The 16,605-nt window shown below is 61.7% G+C and overlaps 2 protein-coding genes across 10 annotated transcripts; both read right to left on the bottom strand.

Moving 5' to 3' along the window:
* Positions 1–27: 27 nt before the first annotated feature.
* On the bottom strand, positions 28–6,168 carry LOC102576579 (perilipin-3). 6 transcript variants are annotated; one of them, XM_059719996.1, is made up of 9 exons: positions 5,394–5,496; positions 3,913–4,007; positions 3,023–3,221; positions 2,608–2,690; positions 2,008–2,293; positions 1,499–1,698; positions 1,220–1,369; positions 1,011–1,133; positions 28–286 (listed from the first exon to the last, which is right to left on the bottom strand). In XM_059719996.1, exons 2-9 carry the CDS (start codon positions 3,991–3,993, stop codon positions 239–241), a joined length of 1,170 nt encoding a protein of 389 aa, XP_059575979.1. In that variant the 5' UTR covers positions 3,994–4,007; positions 5,394–5,496; the 3' UTR covers positions 28–238. The 6 variants fall into 6 exon arrangements, with proteins under 6 accessions (XP_059575979.1, XP_059575977.1, XP_059575976.1 ...); XM_059719994.1 differs by lacking the exon at positions 5,394–5,496 and adding an exon at positions 6,079–6,168 and having other exon boundaries at positions 28–1,133; XM_059719993.1 differs by having other exon boundaries at positions 28–1,133; positions 5,444–5,512.
* A 3,293-nt stretch (positions 6,169–9,461) lies between these two features.
* LOC102576344 (perilipin-3) lies at positions 9,462–16,290 on the bottom strand. 4 transcript variants are annotated; one of them, XM_006278665.4, is made up of 8 exons: positions 16,198–16,290; positions 14,591–14,675; positions 13,701–13,896; positions 12,670–12,752; positions 12,081–12,378; positions 11,113–11,312; positions 10,827–10,955; positions 9,462–10,741 (listed from the first exon to the last, which is right to left on the bottom strand). In XM_006278665.4, exons 2-8 carry the CDS (start codon positions 14,651–14,653, stop codon positions 10,307–10,309), a joined length of 1,404 nt encoding a protein of 467 aa, XP_006278727.2. In that variant the 5' UTR covers positions 14,654–14,675; positions 16,198–16,290; the 3' UTR covers positions 9,462–10,306. The 4 variants fall into 4 exon arrangements, with proteins under 4 accessions (XP_006278727.2, XP_019332138.1, XP_019332135.2 ...); XM_019476593.2 differs by lacking the exon at positions 16,198–16,290 and adding an exon at positions 16,040–16,060; XM_019476590.2 differs by lacking the exon at positions 16,198–16,290 and adding an exon at positions 15,645–15,969.
* Between the last annotated feature and the right edge of the window lie 315 nt (positions 16,291–16,605).

Below are 16,605 nucleotides of genomic sequence, written 5' to 3'. Positions count from 1 at the left end.
CCAACACACCACACCAGAGGCTGCGGCTCCAATGCAAACCAAGGCTTTATTTGGAGAGGTTAAATGCTGCAGCATGCAAGTCAGAGCTGTGGCACGTGGGATCACACTGGCTCCCTGCCCTCTGGCTTCCTTCAGCCCCGCTGCCCGGAGCCTGCTCTGCGGGATGTGCTCTTCCCCGGGCAGGGGCTGGCTGAGCAGGGCACAGGGCTGGCAGCCGAGTGCTGGGGGCACTAGGGCATCACGCAGCGTCTGAGCCCAACATCAGCTTCAGGAGCATCTTTGTGGCCTAAGGGCAGTGCTGCAGGTCAGTGGCAGGGAAAGCTTCCCGTGAGTCACCCCCTTGGGTCAAAAATCCCTTGGCCAGGGCCCTGCTGTCCTACCTCACCCTACAGAGCCCCGGTGCTTATCTGATGGGCCTAGCTCCCCCCGGGCTCAAACAGTGGAGCCTGGCAGTAGCTCGAGGGAGCCCAGGCCTGTTCAGACATCGCTGGTGGGAAGAGGGTCACAGGTGCTCAAAGCCTCAGAAGAGCTAGGCTGTGCCACCCCCAACCTGCATCATGGGGACCTGGGTAGTAGGGGGACAAGCTGGTCTGGTGCCAGGTCTGAGCAGGTTATAGAAGAGCAGGCTGAATTCAGGCTGCAAGCAGTGATATGCCCCCCACCCCACCATACAAAGACCCTCATGAGCAAGGCAAGAAGTGCCAGGAATGCAGAGCTAGGGACGCAGAGCCAGGTAAGAGAGACAAGCCTGGCACTCGGGGCAAGGGGCATGGGGGGCTGGCTGGACACTACTCCATTTCCATGTCCTCTGGCTGTTTGCCACCTGGGGCGAAGGGACCCACGAGCCAGGAGAGCGGCATGCTCTGCCCCACGTGCTCCACCAGCTCGTCCAGCAGCTCGCGGGCTTGGGCCACGCGCTCCCGGCTCCGGCTCAGGACGCTGCCTGGCAGGTCCTGGAGGGAGCCGGCTGCCGAGAAGGCCGCGCGGAGCTCCTCGACCTGCTGCCGCACCTGCACCACCTTGTCCTGGATGCCGGCGGGGAGGCCTTGGAGGCTGGATGCCAGCGTCTGGCTGGCGGCTTGGAGCTGCTGGGTGAGGCCTCGGGACATGGCCAGGGCCAGAGACTCCACCTGCTAGGAGGAGACAGGGCCGGGTCAGGTGGCCGGTTCCCCCAGGCCAAGGGCCAGGTGGGTAGAGCAGAGCCCAGGTCACCACCTACCTCCGGCTGCTCAGCCATCACCACCTTGCTGTCCGCCTCCTTGTCCTGGCCTGCGCCGAGCTGCGTCTGCCTCCACTCCAGCCACATCTGATGCAGCTTCTCCCGTCCACCCTGGACCTTCTGATCAACTCCCTGCTTGACATGCTCCATCTGGAAGGGGAAGAGACCAGCTGGGTCAGACACTTGGGCAGGGGTCAGCAGGATTGCCTGCCAGCGGATGGTGCCTGGGCAGCGGATAGGGCAGAACCCCGGCATGCCCAGGCAGCATGGCATCCCTACCAGTTCGATGGTGTGGTGGAGCTTGCCCAGCCCCTCCTGGGTGCTCTGCCGGATGCGCCGCAGCTTGCCCAGGGACTGCTGGTAGGCACGGTGCCGCAGCTTGCTGGACAGGGAGCCCAGGCGCACAAAGTAGCTCTGCTGCTGCTTCTGCTGCTCCACTGAGGCCACATCGAAGCCCTCCACTGCTGTGGCCAGGTTGGCTGGAAGCAAAGAGCAGAAGGCGCAAATAGGGGGAGGTCGGTGGTGGCAGTGGTGACAGCATCCCCCTCCCTGCAGCACAGAGCTACAGGCAGAAAAGCTGGTCCCCACATCATGATGCCTCTGTCTGTGTCCTCCTCCTCCTGCTGCACCCCATGGTCAGGGCATGGGCTGCTCGAGCCCCCCGACTACCACGTGGGGAGGATGGGCTGCACCTCCTGGCATCAGGAGTGTGTCCCAGACCTGGTCTCAGCTTGCAGACTGCACCCCCCCCGTTCAGGAAGCAGAGCCACCCCCACACCGCTGCTCACCCAGCTCCTCGTCGGTCATGGGCAGGTAGTGATCCACCAGCTCCTCTGACTTGCCCAGCACAGCGCCCATGCCACTTGCCACCATCTGCCCCATGGCTGAGCCCATGACCGTGCTCACGCCGCTGGCCACGGCCGCCCGGGTCAGCTCCACCCCGCCCTGCACAGCACCCTTGGTGAGGTCCACTGCGCCGGTCACGCGGCTGCTCACGGCACTGACGCTGCTGGAGAGGGCATCCTTGGCGCCCGTTACTGTGGATGTCACCAGCTCCTTGGTGTCGGAAAGGATCTAGAGGGGGTAGAGGCAGGCATCAAGGGGGAGATGGAGGGTGGCTGGGGGTGGAGGCAGGCATCGCGGGAGATGGAGAGGGGGCACTGCAGAGCCCCATCTCGAGGGCAGAGAGGGTGCAGGGCTGGGCGCTCAGCAGTGCAGCCCTGCGCTGGGTCCTGCTCACACCTTACCTCTCAGGCACAAACCAGGGCATCTTCTCCTGCCCTATGCTCCCAGGCTCAGGGGTACCGGAGCATGTATAACCCTTCTCCAGTCACCCAGCCCTAAGGGCATCCCACCCACCTCTCGCGTGGCAGGAGCAGGGACATCACCTTGTCTGTGGGCTGCTGGAGGATGGGTAGCGTCTCCTCCAGCTTGTCCAGCCCCTTGCAGGCATAGTCATTTGCCGTCGAGACTGCAGGAGGGAAGGAACAGGTTTAGCTGCCCCAAGGGGCTGGTAGGAGCCCCAGCCATGCTGCCCCGGGAGCCAGGACCCCAGGAGTCTCCAGGCAGGGCTCGAGGGCAAGAGGAGCTGAAGCTGGGAAGGGAACGGGGAGCAGGGCTGGAAGGCTGCAGAGAGCAGGGGGATGCTCACATCTGCCCCAGAGCTTAAGCCACCTGCGGACACAGCAGCCTCGGCAGACGGGCTGGGGAGCCAGCAGCCAGATGCAGCAGCAGGGAGCTCAGCCCCCAGCAAGCTGCAGCAAGCGCAGCCACCAGGACCCCCTCCTGCCCCCCACGACTCACTCTGTGGCTCCAGCTTGGCAAGGAGGGGCTGGGCCCCACTGGCGGCCACCGCACCGAGGGTCTTCACGCCCTTCTCGGCCACGTCGCACATGGACCGCATGTAGGGGTGGCTGTCCTTGGTGGAGGCGTAGGCCGCCGAGACCATGTCGTAGGCTGAGCTCACCAGGGGCAGGCTGGCCACGCGGCTGGCCAGGTTCTGCTAGGGAGAAGCTAGGGGTTAGCAGGGCCCTGCATTGACCACGGCCACGAGCAGCCTCTGCCAGCCGCGCCTGGACCCGACACCTGGCGGGCAGGAGATGCCCCACCCACCTAATCAGCCCCCAGGGAGCAGAGACTCCCTGCCCCAGCATGGGGTGCAGGTAATTGGGTGCCTGTAAGTCTGGGCATGTAGGAGAGCGCCTCTTACCAGCCATGGGAGGCTTTGGTTGAGGTATAAGGGGTGCGGTCTGCCCTGATGCCCCTTAGGGGCGAGATACTATAATAGTTGCCCCCCTGTGTGCAACTGCTTCTGGATAAGGGCCTGTCTGTGTGCTCCTAAACTGGGGGGGAAGGTACACCAATGTACAGCATCACCCAGGGCAAGCTGGCAGCATCCAGGCCCCCTGGTCAAACCTGCTGTGCCAGGTCTGCCGACCAGGAGGACTAATATCAGTGCAAGCTGGAGCTGGACTGGCAAGTGCCCTGCCACGGGCATCAGTGCGGCTGTGGCCAGGTTGGCTACAAGCGGACATCTCGGGTCACCGCACCGTTTCTCCCAGCTCAGGCTGCCGGGGCATGCAGGTGAAGGGTTGAGACCACAAAGCTCCCTTGTCTCAAAGGGAGAGCACGCGGGTGTGCAGGGATGGGCAGAGGCATCCAGCTGGCTGCCCAGGGGTCTGGCCTGTACCCACCTGCTGCTCCGGCTCCAGCTCCGGCTCTGGCTTCATGTCTGGCTCGTTCGGGGAAGCCTTGCTGGGCTTGGGAGACGTCATGGTGGAATCTGGGGCTACGGCAAGGAGAAGATTAGCTGGTGCAGGCGGACGCCTGCCTCCCCAGATAAGCCCAGAGTAAACTCCAGGGCCATAAAGCCTGGGCAGAGGTCAGAGCAGTGTGGAAACAGCAGCCTCCTCGAGGGCTGGGTGCAATGTAAGAGGTTGAGTAATGCCCCTGCCGGTCCCGGGGGGACGGAGCCGCCCAGTGCTGACGACACCCCGTGGCAGATACGCTCTCCAGTCCGGGGTGCAGCAGGCGTGCGGCTACAGCCCCAGTGGTTGTGCAACAGCAGGAGTGAGGCCTTCCTCTGCAGCTTTTGCAACACCCCCCTTCCCTCCGCTTGCTTCCTTTGGGCTGCGGCCAAGGCTCCCTCCCTGCCGCTGGCTGGTGCGGGGGGCCATCCTATACAGAGCTGGGGCAGGGGAAGCCGGGGTGAATGCAAAGCACGGGCACTGTTCTGTGCAAGCTGCCTGTGTAGACTATTGTGCGCCGCACTGAGGGCCTTTGTGGAGCTGGGCCGGCTCCAGCATCAGGCGAGACTGAAAGCAGCGCTCGGTGCCGAGCGGCTGTTCCTGCGTGGGGCACCACAGGAAGCCACAGCTGAGAGCACACTGTGGTCTCAAGCGGGTCCGTTCCCCGGGGTGGAAGCAGACATGCTCAGCCCCAGAGCCCAGGGCTATGGGAGCAGCCATGGGAGCGAGAACCTAGTTGCAAGGACTAGATGCCTTCTTGGCTCCTGTCTCTGCCACCAGGAAGCCGGCTAGGGCAGAGCTGGCCGCCTTTCAGGCTGGGAGAGCGTGGAGGGAAGGGCCCCCATGCTCTCTTGGCTGGGAGCAGTCAGGGCACAGTGGCTCGGTGAGCACGAGGCAGGAGTGGGGCGTGCAGGCACCAGCCCCAGGTGCTGGTTTAGAAGGAGCAGCAATGCCAGGCTCGGTGCTCCCCCATCCCAGCCTAGAGCACTGAAACATCTCCTTTCACCCCTGGATGCAAACAGCGGCTGCAAACTGAGAAGCTTTTGGATCCCCAGGAGGGACCAGCATGTCCTCAAATGCCAGCCCTCCACGCCACGCTGGAGCAACAGCTCCGGCTATGGGGGTGGTGTTGCTCGGAGCCTGCAGCCCGGGGGTAACAGAGCTCCACAACCTGCCAGAGGGTGCGTCTACACACGACAGAGGCAGACTAGAGCTTGGCGAGCATCTCCCAGACAAGCCAAGCTACTGCAGGTTTGCTTCACCAAGCCTGGCTTGATGGGGGCAGGGGTCACGTAGGTTGGCCTGTTGCTGCCGGCAGAGGGGAGGACTGGAGCCCTTCAGTGCTGCTTTGCAAAGCCCTGCCGGGGAACAGGCAAGCTTGGCTAACCCGCCCCGAACCCCCCCCAAAAAAAGACACGCACACACACCTGCACTCCCACTGCCAGCGATGTAACCAATGCAGCTGAGAATCTCTCACCTCTTCCCTAGGACTGCCCGTGTGCCAGCTGCTCCAGCATCTGAGCTGCCCCCTGCTCAGCCTTTATAGGCCAGTGGGGAGCCCTCCCCCAGGCGGGACAGCTCCAGGAGGCAGGAGCCTTGGAGAGGGCAGGGGAAAGAGGCCTGGCTAGTCACATGCGACTCCTTTCACCCCCTGGGCTGGAGTCTTGGGTCCCGCCCTGGTGAGCGGCTATTGTCTGGGAGCTCAGACCTGGGGCTGTGATGTGAAGGGAAGGGCGTTAGCAGCACACTGGGGTCTGGAGGGTAATTCCTGTCTGGATTTCATGCTGCCTGGCATTGCTGGCTGTTCTGGGGTGGAGGGTGCCCATCAGTCATGCCAGGGCCTATGTCCTGCTCTCAGGGAGCTCTGCTTGGCACAGCTCAGGGGCTGGGTCAGGCTGTGCGGAGGCATCTCTTGCTGGGGCACTGGTGGAGGTCAGAGGTCCATCTCCTGCACCAGGAAGCAAACTGATCCCACCAACTGCACTGAGCTCTGTGCCAGGGGCACCGGACCACCCCTGGCTGCTGCTGGGGAGGGAGGTACCAGATGTGGGCACCGAAGGGCAGACCCCAGCCAAAGCCACTCTCCTCTCTCCCCACCTCCCCTGCATTTACCTGCTGCTGCTCTTGGGGACAGCACTGAGACCCTGGGCTCCCACCTGCGGTACGAGCTGGCACGAACCAGACGGGCGTGTTAAATGAGGTGACCTGTGATACTGTGTCAACCCCCCAAGGGTGCAGACACGGGGCTGGGTAAAGTCCAGCACCACACAGAACAGGAACAGGGCAGCCAGGTCCATTCCCCTCCCCCCACATCCACTGGGAAAGCAAAAGTATAGTAGGTGTCACTCCCACACCCGGCACCCCAAGGCCATGGGGGATTCCTGCAATGCAGCCACCTCCAAGGAGGAGCACCACTGCCACCCGACGGCAGCACCACGCGGCATCCAGGGGAGCAGCCAGCCCCTGCTGTGGAAAGGGGAGATGTGGGGTCCGTCTAGGGATCCCCACTGCAGGCTGCTCCCCCACAGTCTGGTGGCAGCAGCGTGTCCAGAGCTGCATCTCAGCGGGGCTGGAGATAGCAGGATGACTTGGGTGAAGGGTCACACAGTGGCTGTTGCAGCCTGGCAGGTGCTTGAAGAGCCCGCACAAAGCAGGAGGACACGGGACCTTGCCCAGTACACTAAGGCTGCTGCATACTGAGCCCCTGCCCAGCCGTGCCTTTGTGGGCCAACAAGAACAAGCCCCTTGCTATAAAACCTGGCTCCAAAGAGAGCTCATGGCTCCTGGAGCCCTCTCCCAGCTTCCACAGCTCACAGCCCTGTTTCAAGGGCAAGGCCCTGAGGGCTGGGATGGCCCGAGAGCCTCCAGGGCCAGCATGGCCATGGGAGAGGAAGGGCAAGGCCATTTCCTGGGAGGGAAGTCTCCCATGAAGGGAGGAGGCCAGGTCCAGCTGTGGGCCCCACACTTCCAGAGGAGGGCAAAGCAGGGAGAGATGGGGAGGGTTCAGTGCCGAGGAGCAGGCTGGTGGGGAGGGCTGCCGGTCAGGCATGGATTGCCCTGGGGGAGCTTCGATGGAGCTGATCATGCCTGTGACTCCATGCCCTGTGGGGTAGGGGGGGGATGGGGAAGAGGGTGGCTTGTGCCCCCCAGACTCATGGGGGCTCAGCCCCATTCCCAGGTCTCCAGGGCAGCAGGCTAGTGCCGGACTGTGCCCAGGTCTGGAGCAGGGCTGAGGCTGGGAGCCTTGGGGATAGCTTAAGGAAGGAGATGGAGTATCTTGGTGCACCCAGCCCCTCTGTATGGTTTCCCCACAAAACCCCCATGGTCTTTTCCCCTTCCCCTGTTGCTAGGAGGGGCCATGCCCCCAGCAGTACAAAGATGACAGAGACCTGAAAGGATCCCACCCCTCCAAGCAACTTGCACAGGAGCTGGGAGAAGCCACCTGCCTTTGCAGTGCCCGCAGGGGACAAGGGCAGAGGGATCAGAGCCCAAGGTCACATCCACACTGTGAGCAGGGACTGGGGCTGGGACTCAGACTCCCACCAGGTGGGACCCGGCTCTTGGGAGGGGCAGAGCTAAGATGCAAGGAGCTGCAGCGCTGAGCTGAGTCCTGTAAGGAGGACTGCACCAGGCAATGCCAGCACCTGCGCGCCCAGTTTCGTGGCAATCGGTACCCGACTGCGCAAGGGCCAAGCCTGTGCAGCGCTGCCCATGGGTATGAGGATTGTATCTTCCCCTTGCTGGGGATACGAGAGGAGCACCCCAAAGATGGCACACAGAGGCTTAGCAATTTCCTTCCCTCCAAGCCCCCTCTGGGCTTTGCTCCAGCTCCCTAGGGAGGTTGCTCAGCATCTCCAGCACATGGTTTTCCTGCAGAGCAATGCCCAAGTACCTAAGAGAGACCTTCAGAGCCTGTGCGGCTCAGCCCCAGCTCTGGCAGCTGTAGGCAAGAGGAGGGCAGGATCCCTCTACCGATTTCCTACCTGGAGAAACTAAGGCACAGTAAAGAGAGGATGCAGCCAGGTGCTCTCAGCAGGTCCCTGGAGCCTTGGCTCTGTCCAGCAACCCATATTGCATGCCCAGCAGACTGGGATCCACAGCCCAGGGCTGCCTACCTCCCAGCTGGGTTGGTCTTACCAGCAGCCAGCCCTGGAGCCCTGCACAGGTCAAGCAGCACAGGGAGCGGGCAGCATTTCAGAGGGAACGATGCCTCCTGCTCAATTGCCCCATTTTCTTGAACCTAACTGGAGAGATGCCTTGGTACCTTGCTGGCCCCAGCTTCCCCGCACCCTGCCCCACCCCTGAGCTCTGAGGCCTGGGCCACGGGGCACCATGCAGCTCAGGCTGCAGGTGATGGTTGCATTGGGGGTGGCTAGGGTACAGCTTCCCTGCTGCAGGCTCTGAGGAAAAGGAGAGCAGCCCAGAGTGATCAGTGATGAAGGCTGCAAGCAAAGGGAGAGCAGCTGAACACACCTCCCTTGCAAGTTAGCAGAGGTGTGAACAAGACCTCCGCCAGCCCCGGTTCTGGGTTTCTACAGACCCAACCCTGGCTTGGGAGTGATCCGTATGGAAAGACTTGCTTGCAGTCGCTGGCTCAGTGAACCTTGGCCCAGCCAGGAAGAGCTCCCAGGGCTCTGCCCCACCGGTGCTCTAGGGCCGACCAGCCAAGAGCCATCAAGTACATCGTGCCCCCTGAGCCCTGCTCTGTGGCAGGACCTTGGTGGTGTGAAAGCCGAGGCACTTACCCGGCTCCTGGAACATGCAGATCTCTGTCTCAGGTCCAAGGAGCCAGCACTGGAGTGTGATGGAGACAGGGACTGGTCCTGCTGCTTGATAGAAAGCCCCAAGGTGGGTCATTATGGGCCGGGGCAGGAGACCAGGCTTGCTTTTCAGGGGAAAAGAAGCTGCTGCTTCTTTCACAAACACACAGAACAGCCACCCTCTTTCTTCCCATCTGCCCCAGTAAGAGGGGCAGGTTTGGCACCAGCAAGCAGCATCCGGTCTGGACAGGGAGGCTAAGGAGGACACCTGCAATGGAGTTGCACAGAGCTAGGCCTCAGAGGCACAAAACTTTTCACTTGCTGTCCTTGCAGGGCAGGGGAGTGGATACTTTGTGCTTCATCCACACCCGAGTCAGGTCCCAGACCCTGCATTGACAGGTGCTGTTTCCCCAGAGATCTCCCTAAACCAACATCACTTCAACGGCAAGGTACCACAGGGCTGCAGCACCATTACACTTTGGGAGCTGGCTCTGCTGTAAGCAGAGCTGGGGACTCTACTACAGGAGCCAACAGCTTTAACATGCACCAGCCAGTGCTCCCAAATCCCCTGCTCTCTTTGCAGGGTGAGTGCATTGCAAGATCCAGTAGGAGTTCACCTCCCCCATGAAGAATATGATAAACCCAGGCCCAGCCACCTGGAGAACTCCAGGGTGGCATCAAATAGGGACTGTAGGAAGACTCCAAAGATCCCAGGTAAGACACCAGCACCTCCTGTGAATGCAAAGATATTTTATTCTGGAAGAGAGAGAAAGTCATGGTTCTACAAGGTACAAAGTGTTAATGGCACTTAGAGGAAGAAGATCAGATCAGATGACTGCTCACTGGCCAAAAAAAATCAAGCCCTTTGGGAGAGAACTGGGCACCAACTGCACCCCTTTGGCAGCACTTGGAGTCATCACGGCCATGCTAGAGACGGGTTGTTTCACGGGCAGTTGGCTTTAGTGGCTTCAAGATAGATCAGAGGAGCAGAAGGCTTCAGCAGCAATCTGAAGAGCTCACAAAAGCATCTCTAGGCTCAGTGGCCCTGAAGATGTTGGGGTGGGGGGAAAAGAGATGATGTCTATCCTAGGGCAAGCTTTGCAGAGAGCAGAAGCAACAGTGTGGACGAGACACCAGATGACTGAAGTCTCATAGCCCTTGATAATGGCAAAGGGTGCCAGAGCTCACTGCAATTACAGCCCATTTCCTGGACCTCCCCCCCCCAACATGCCCTAGGCCCTGGCTAGGGGCAGGTCAGAGCTGCACCCCCAGTCCAGACACTGTGGTTTTGCATTGGGGCTTAGGCCCCCAGAGCTCAGACAAGACTGAGGGAGCAGCATCTGTGCCAAGCTGTTCGGCTGGAACATCCGAGTGAGGCTGCTCCAGCCACAGGCAGCTCCCATGCGCCAATCCTGGCTAGTTCTGCTACTAGATATGAGGGACTATTAGCTTCCCTGTTGTTCCTACCCACCTATCCCAACCAGTAGAAAAAGACGACAAATCCCCTCCCGCAGATATGAGGTTAGATACATGAATGCCACACATAGCTCTGTCCTTTGCAAGAAGCCAACTCCGTCACTTCAAGGAGCCTTCTTGGCCTCAGAGGCCTGCTGGGCTGGCTTCTCTTCCCTGCTCTGGCCTGGGCAGGTAGCTTGGTCTTCTTTCTTCTCCATCCCAATAGCCAGATTTTCTGGGTGCTCCACCAGCACAGGCGCAAAAGGTCCCACAAGCCACGGCAGGGGGGCATTCTGCGCCACGTAGTCCAGCAGCTCGTCAAGGGACTCACGGGCTTTGGTCACCCTCTCCCGGCTCTGGGTCAGGACGGTGCTGGACAGGTCTTGGAAGGAGTGGGCAGCCGAAAAGGACGTGTGGAGCTCTTCCATATGGTGGCGCATCTGCTGCACCTTGTCCTGGATGCTTGCAGGGAGGCCCTGGACATTGGCCATGAGGCCCAGACAGGAGGCCTGCAGCTGCTGGGTGATGCCACGGAACATGACCAGGGTGCGGGACTCTACCTGTGGAGGGACCGGGCGCCAGGTGAGGAGGGGCCGTGCGCCAGGGAGGGGTAAGCAGGGGCCAGGATGGGAAGGGAGCAGATACCTCAGGGTGGGCAGCGTCGTATTGCTCACTCCCACCCGGCTGCCTCCTGCTCCACTCCAGCCACATCTGGTGCAGCTTCTCCTGGCCGTTGTGGAGCCTCTGGTCTACCCCTTGCTTGACATGCTCGATCTGGCAAGGACAGAACACCTGCAATCAAACCACGGCTAGGGACAAGGCTCTAGCCCCCCCATGCACAAGCTGCCGACCAGCTGCGGGACAAGCCAAGACAAAAAAGCAGAGAAGACAGCTCTAGTCTGAGCAAGGACAAGTGAGAGACACCCCTTACCAGCTCGATGGTGTGGTGGAGCTGGGCCAGCCCCTCCTGGGTGCTCTGCCGGGCACAGCGCAGCTTGCCCAGGGAGTGCTGGTAGGCACGGTGCCGCAGCTTGCTGGACAGGGAGCCCAGGCGCACGAAGTAGCTCTGCTGCCGCTTTTGCTGCTCCACTGAGGCCATTTCGAAGCCTTCCACTGATGTAGCCAGCTTAGCTAGGGGGAGAGTGCACGGGGGGGGGGGGGGGGGGGGGGGGGGGGTCAGCCAGGCTGGGCAAGCGTTCAGCAGCAATAGGGAATGTGGGATGAGAGCTTGGGCAGCTGGAGCTCAAACCCAAGGGAAGTCCCTCCACACGTGCTGTGCTGCTGCCCAGGCCAGAGCTAAGCCCAGCACTGCTGGCCCAGGGCACAAACACTAAAATATGCCTCTGAGCAACCACTGCAGGTGCATCAGCAGGGTTGGGTTTGCTTCCCACCCCCCAGTCCCATCCTCACTCATGCATCAGTGCTGCTGTGTGCTGGGCACAGAGCCAGTGCTGCCAGGCATGACCCAGGTGACCCTGGGCAGTAAGGGGCCAAGAGTGTTCCCTTCATGATCAATGAGCTCCAATCTGAGGTCAGCACTGCAGCCACTTGTCAGGCCAAACCTATGAGTCCAGCAAAGGGCTGAGCAATATTAGACTCAGCACCTTGACTCTGACCCTCCCACACCCACCTTGGTGGGTTACCTGCTCTCTTGCAGCTACAGCCCTCACCACTGCTTAGGAGTGGACAGGGCCATAGGTGCTCAGCACCTTTGGAAGAGCCTAGGGTTCCCAGGCTTGGAAGGCCTGGATCCAACTGCACCCCAGGGAACACAGCACTGGGCATCCCATTGTATCTGCAGGTCAAGGCTGCCCCTGCCCCAAGGGAGATGTCAAGCTGCTGGTGTTGGCTGAGGTTGGCCCACCAGCCCTGATATGCTGAGCCGCGGCACATACTGACCCAGCTCCTGGTCCGTCATGGGCAGGTAGTGATCGACCAGCTCCTCCGACTTCCCCAGCACAGCATCCACGCCTGTGACCACCATCTGGGCCACTCGGGACCCCAGGACTGTGTTCACACTGCTGTTCACCACCGACTTGGTCATCTCCACACTGCCCTGCACAGCGCCCTTGGCCAGGTCCACCACACCAGTCACGCGGCTGCTCACCGCATCCTTAGCCCCATTGACGGTGCTGGAGACGGTGTCTCTGGCCCCTGTGACCGTGGAGGACACCAGCTCCTTGGTGTCTGCCACTACCTGGGATTCAGGGAGCAGGGGAAGGGGTTAGTTTTAAGCGACCCAGGATGGTACTGACTGGTCCCACCTAGCTGTATGCATCAAGGAGAGATGGGTTCCTAGCCTGCAATCTCCACTTCATTCATTCATTCAGGAGTCTGCTTCCTGCCCTCCCAGCCCACCCAGGACAGTCCTACGCCCAAAAGCAGAGCTACTGCCCTGCCACAGCCCCATCAAGAGTTACCCCCTCCACACCATCCCTTGGGGGCCCCAGAGCCCTCATTCCACTCCCCTCTCCCCAGAGATCCTTGCCTTTTCCGTGGGCTGCTGCAGAATCGGCAGCTTTTCCTCCAGCTTATCCAGCCCCTTGCATGCATACTGGTTCGCTGTTGCAACTAGACAGGATGAGGAGAAATTAGCCAGCAAGCTCCAGCAGGCAGGGAGCAGGTCAGATGTCAGATCTGGCCTCTTTCATGGGCACCTGCCAGCAAGTGGCAGGGGCCAAGGGACAAGCTGGAGGACATTGCATATCCAGGGAAGCCAGGAACAGACCCCAGGGCCCCTCCACACTTGGGCACCCTGCCACTGGGAAAGCAGAGACCCATTCTCCCCCATGCCCGCAGAGAGACTCCCATCAGGAAGACTTAATGTGAGATCTCTCTATAGATCTGGGATGAAGGTCACCTGGGCGGGTGCTGGGTGCCTGCCAGGCTCCTCACAGGAATGCAGCTAGTTCCCAGCCCTGTTCCCAGCATGGGGCAAGCAGGGCCCCATGCCCCAACTCCTAAGCTTTTGCAACTCTAGCTGGTGGCTCTGCACTGCTGAAGAGCACTGCCCATCACAGCTCATGACACCAGCAGGCTGGTTCCAGGTCACTTCCATCTTGCATCTCCAGAATTAGCAACAGGGGATAAAAACAGCCTTGCTCCATGCCCAGGGCTGCTGCCGAATCAAATATCCTGGCATCCACCATGTGCCCTTTGTCAAGGGTAATCTGAGCCTGGCAGCCCACTCTGGCCGGCGATGGATAGTGAGGCTGCACTACTGTCAAGGCAGTGTGTGACACTGCTGTGAGATGGGCCTACAGATCTCTGGCCACCTAGGGAAAGGGGCCCTTTGCTATGGAGATCAAGGTCTGGGCTAGCTCCTGGCACCTGCCTCATGCCCGCTCCAAGAGTGAAAAAAAAAAAATCTCACTGCTAGGGTGACCCCCAACTCCCCTTCCTCAGCCCCCTAGCCCCCCAAAACTTAGCCAGCTTAAGCCTGGCCCTTGAGCACAAGCCACCAGCCATGACCCCTGCCTGGGATGCTCACAGCCCAACTCCCCTACCCCCACTACTCACTCTGGGGCTCCAGCTTGGTGAGGAGGGGCTGGGCCCCACTGACAGCCACAGAAGTGAGGGTCTTCACACCCTTCTCAGCCACGTCGCACACTGACTTGAGGTAGGGGTGATTCTCCTTGGTGGAGGTGTAGGCAGTAGAGACCATGTCATAGGTGGAGCTGACCAGGGGCAGGTTGGCCACCCTGCTCACCACGTTCTAGGAGGAGACACAAGAGCAGGTGATGAGCTTGACTATAAGATGCCCCCGGTGCTGTATCCTTGTGTCCATGCTGCAGTTGCAACAGTTGGGCACACCCCGCCACCCCCTCCTGCTCACAGGGGCTGCTCCAGGGGCCTTCCTCTGCAGCTGCTCCAGCCGGCTGGAGGCAGAGGTCTCCACAATGTCACAGGGTGGGACATCTCTAGAGCAGCTTCACAGCCACACATTTGGGCCTGGAGCATGTATGCAGCAACAGGCAAGAGTGCCATAGACACCCCAAGGCTTGTGTACACATGGTCCTAGCAGCTAGAGCTACCCTGTGTGTACATCTATGCCAGGCCTGCACTGATGCCAACAGCAGAGCTCTTATATAAGGGCCCGGTACACAGCAGTTGCCAGCCAGCTTTGCTTGACACCAAGAACAAGAGCTGAAGAGAGCCACATGGCAGGTTGATGAGATAAGCCAATTCACACACCACCTCAGCAAGCCTCACTCTACGTGTTCGGGCTCTTCGCCCACTCCTGGGCACAGGCAAAGTGGCCTCGCACCAGCTCTGGACTCAGTGCCTCTGGGATGAGCGTGGCCAGCCTAATGTCCTGGCCCGCAGAGCAAGCCACTGCTCTAGGCAGGCCATTGCTGGTGCTGGCTGGAATCGCACTGGTGCGGCACAGTCCCCTCCATCGCTCCTACCTGCGGCTGCTCCGGCTCCTCGCTCTGCGCAGGTATGTGGTCTGCAGTGCTCTCATCAGACATGGTGACACCGGAGTGGGGGGACCTGGAAGAGCAAGCATCAGTGGCATTTACAGACCCGAGAAGCACCCTCTGCATCCTGCCACACTGATCGTGGGCCCAGCTGTACAAGACGCCTGTAGCCCCTGTGTTCACAACGTCCACTGCAGCTTTCCCCAACCAGCTGGCTCAGGCCCATCCATCCTGACCAGCTGCACAGCTCGGAGTGCTTCGGCTCCCTCAGAATGCCCTGCCCCACGGTACCTCCGCTCCCCCAGCTGAGCCAGGCACTGTAGGCCTTGCACAAGGCCTCAGTAATCCCTGCAAGGCCAGGGAAGGGACAAGCTGCACCGGGACACTCCCGAGTGCAGGCAGGGCAGCATCCAGCTGCAAGCAGACCGTCGTGGTCCAGTTTTCACTGCCCCTTTGCCCCATGCTCTTGGCATCAAATCAGCCACATGTGTAGGCAGGGGCAGCGAGTGATCCCTGCTACGAGCCTGGAAGAACAAGGCAGGACCGGCCACTAGCACAGGAGCAAGCCGCAGACACCCTGCTAGCGAGGCAGACATCAGTCCTGAGCCCCCAGCCTCATCACTAGGGCTCTGGAGGGGGTTTTGCTTTGGACACAAGAAGGCTCTAGCGCAGCTCCTCTGGGCCCACATGGAAGTCGGGCAGACGTGTGCTCCCGGAGTGCCCAGGCAGGTGCCACGAGGGCGGCAGCAGCACAAGCCCAGCTCTGCACCGATTCACAGCGCCCGCCCGCCCTGCCCAAGCCCAGCTCCAGCCACCCGCTCTTGGGCAAACAACGCCTGAAAGCTTCGATTGAAGAGGCCAAGCCTTCGGCTCCACGGCTCAGCCCTCCAGACACCGAGATCCACGTCCCGAAACGGCCAGACCAGCGTCCGCTTGCAGAACTGCCTCTCCCGCCCCTCCCAAGCACTTCCGCAGGCTCGTGCAAAGGCGCTGACCCCGCTTCCCCCGGGGAGAGGACATCGCGTCTCATTCAGGCCTGCACCTGCTGGAGAGCAGGGCTGGCTTCCAGCGCCAACCCCGCCGCCCGCCTTGCAACGGGCCGCTGGGCGCCTCTGCCAGCCCCGCGGGGGCACGGCGCCCGCCGCCACCCCCGGGCAGGTCAGCCCCCCGCTGCCCACTGCGGGACGGGACTTTCCCACCCCAGCGCATCACAAAAGGCAGCGATCACGGGGCTGGGGCGGGCCCAGAAAGTTAGGAAGCGGCGCCGGGGAGAGAGGAAGGGGACTGGGCCAGGCCGCCTCCACCCGCCTCTCTGGGAAATGGCTGAGCTGGAGCCTAAGGGGGGTCTCCCCCAAGCAGGACCCCCCCGGTCCAGCTCCATCCCGCCCCCCGGGAGCCCCGGAAAAACTTCCCAGCAAGTTTCCGAGCTCTTCGCACCCGCGGGGCCCGGCCACAGCCCCGTGGCCCGGCAGGACCCCCCCGGCATGCCCAGGCCGCCAGGGACGCTCTGGTTGCCCGCCCCCCGATCCGCCCCGACGGAGCAACTTTGTTTCCAAGCCGCGACATGCTGTATCCAACCCGGGCACGTGACTCACGCGAGGAGAAAGCTGAGAGTCTCGAACCCGCGACTCGCTGCAGCCACGTCCTGGCACAGCCCGCCCCGCCCCGCCGCTCAGCTGATATAGGCGCGGGGGGGAGGGGGGGACCAGGCAGGCAGCAGGAGCCAATCAAGAGGAGCTGGGGGCTGGCCTCCGCCAATCAGGAGCGATGGAACGCGGGGCGGGCGGGGCGGAAGTGAGTGGGGTGTGCACGTGTGTGAGAGCGCGTGCAGGGCGGTGCCCCCTCCCCCCCCAGCTAGGGGCAGCCCCGGGCGCAGGGTGAGATTGCGCCCTGCGGGCACGGAGCCGCCGGGCATCCCCCATCCGGGATGGGGGAGCGCTTCCCTCCCTGCACGTGGGAGGGTGCCTGTGCCAGGTGGCGGTGGAGGGGGCACCCCTTAGCGC

Source organism: Alligator mississippiensis, chromosome 16 (genome assembly GCF_030867095.1).
Source record: "Alligator mississippiensis isolate rAllMis1 chromosome 16, rAllMis1, whole genome shotgun sequence".
In the NCBI taxonomy this organism is placed as follows: Eukaryota; Metazoa; Chordata; order Crocodylia; family Alligatoridae; genus Alligator; species Alligator mississippiensis.
This window is presented reverse-complemented; position numbering and strand designations above follow the sequence as displayed.

Coding starts and splice junctions, on each gene's coding strand:
- LOC102576579 (XM_059719994.1), bottom strand. CDS start 3,993: ATGACGTCTCCCAAGCCCAGCAAGGCTTCCCCGAACGAGCCAGACATG. Junction 3,222..3,912: donor AGCTGGAGCCGGAGCAGCAG/GTGGGTACAGGC, acceptor GCTTCTCCCTAG/CAGAACCTGGCCAGCCGCGT. Junction 1,699..2,007: donor CATGACCGACGAGGAGCTGG/GTGAGCAGCGGT, acceptor CTTTGCTTCCAG/CCAACCTGGCCACAGCAGTG.
- LOC102576344 (XM_019476590.2), bottom strand. CDS start 15,811: ATGCGCTGGGGTGGGAAAGTCCCGTCCCGCAGTGGGCAGCGGGGGGCT. Junction 14,676..15,644: donor CCAGCCCTGCTCTCCAGCAG/GTGCAGGCCTGA, acceptor TTGCTCTTCCAG/GTCCCCCCACTCCGGTGTCA. Junction 11,313..12,080: donor CATGACGGACCAGGAGCTGG/GTCAGTATGTGC, acceptor CTCTCCCCCTAG/CTAAGCTGGCTACATCAGTG.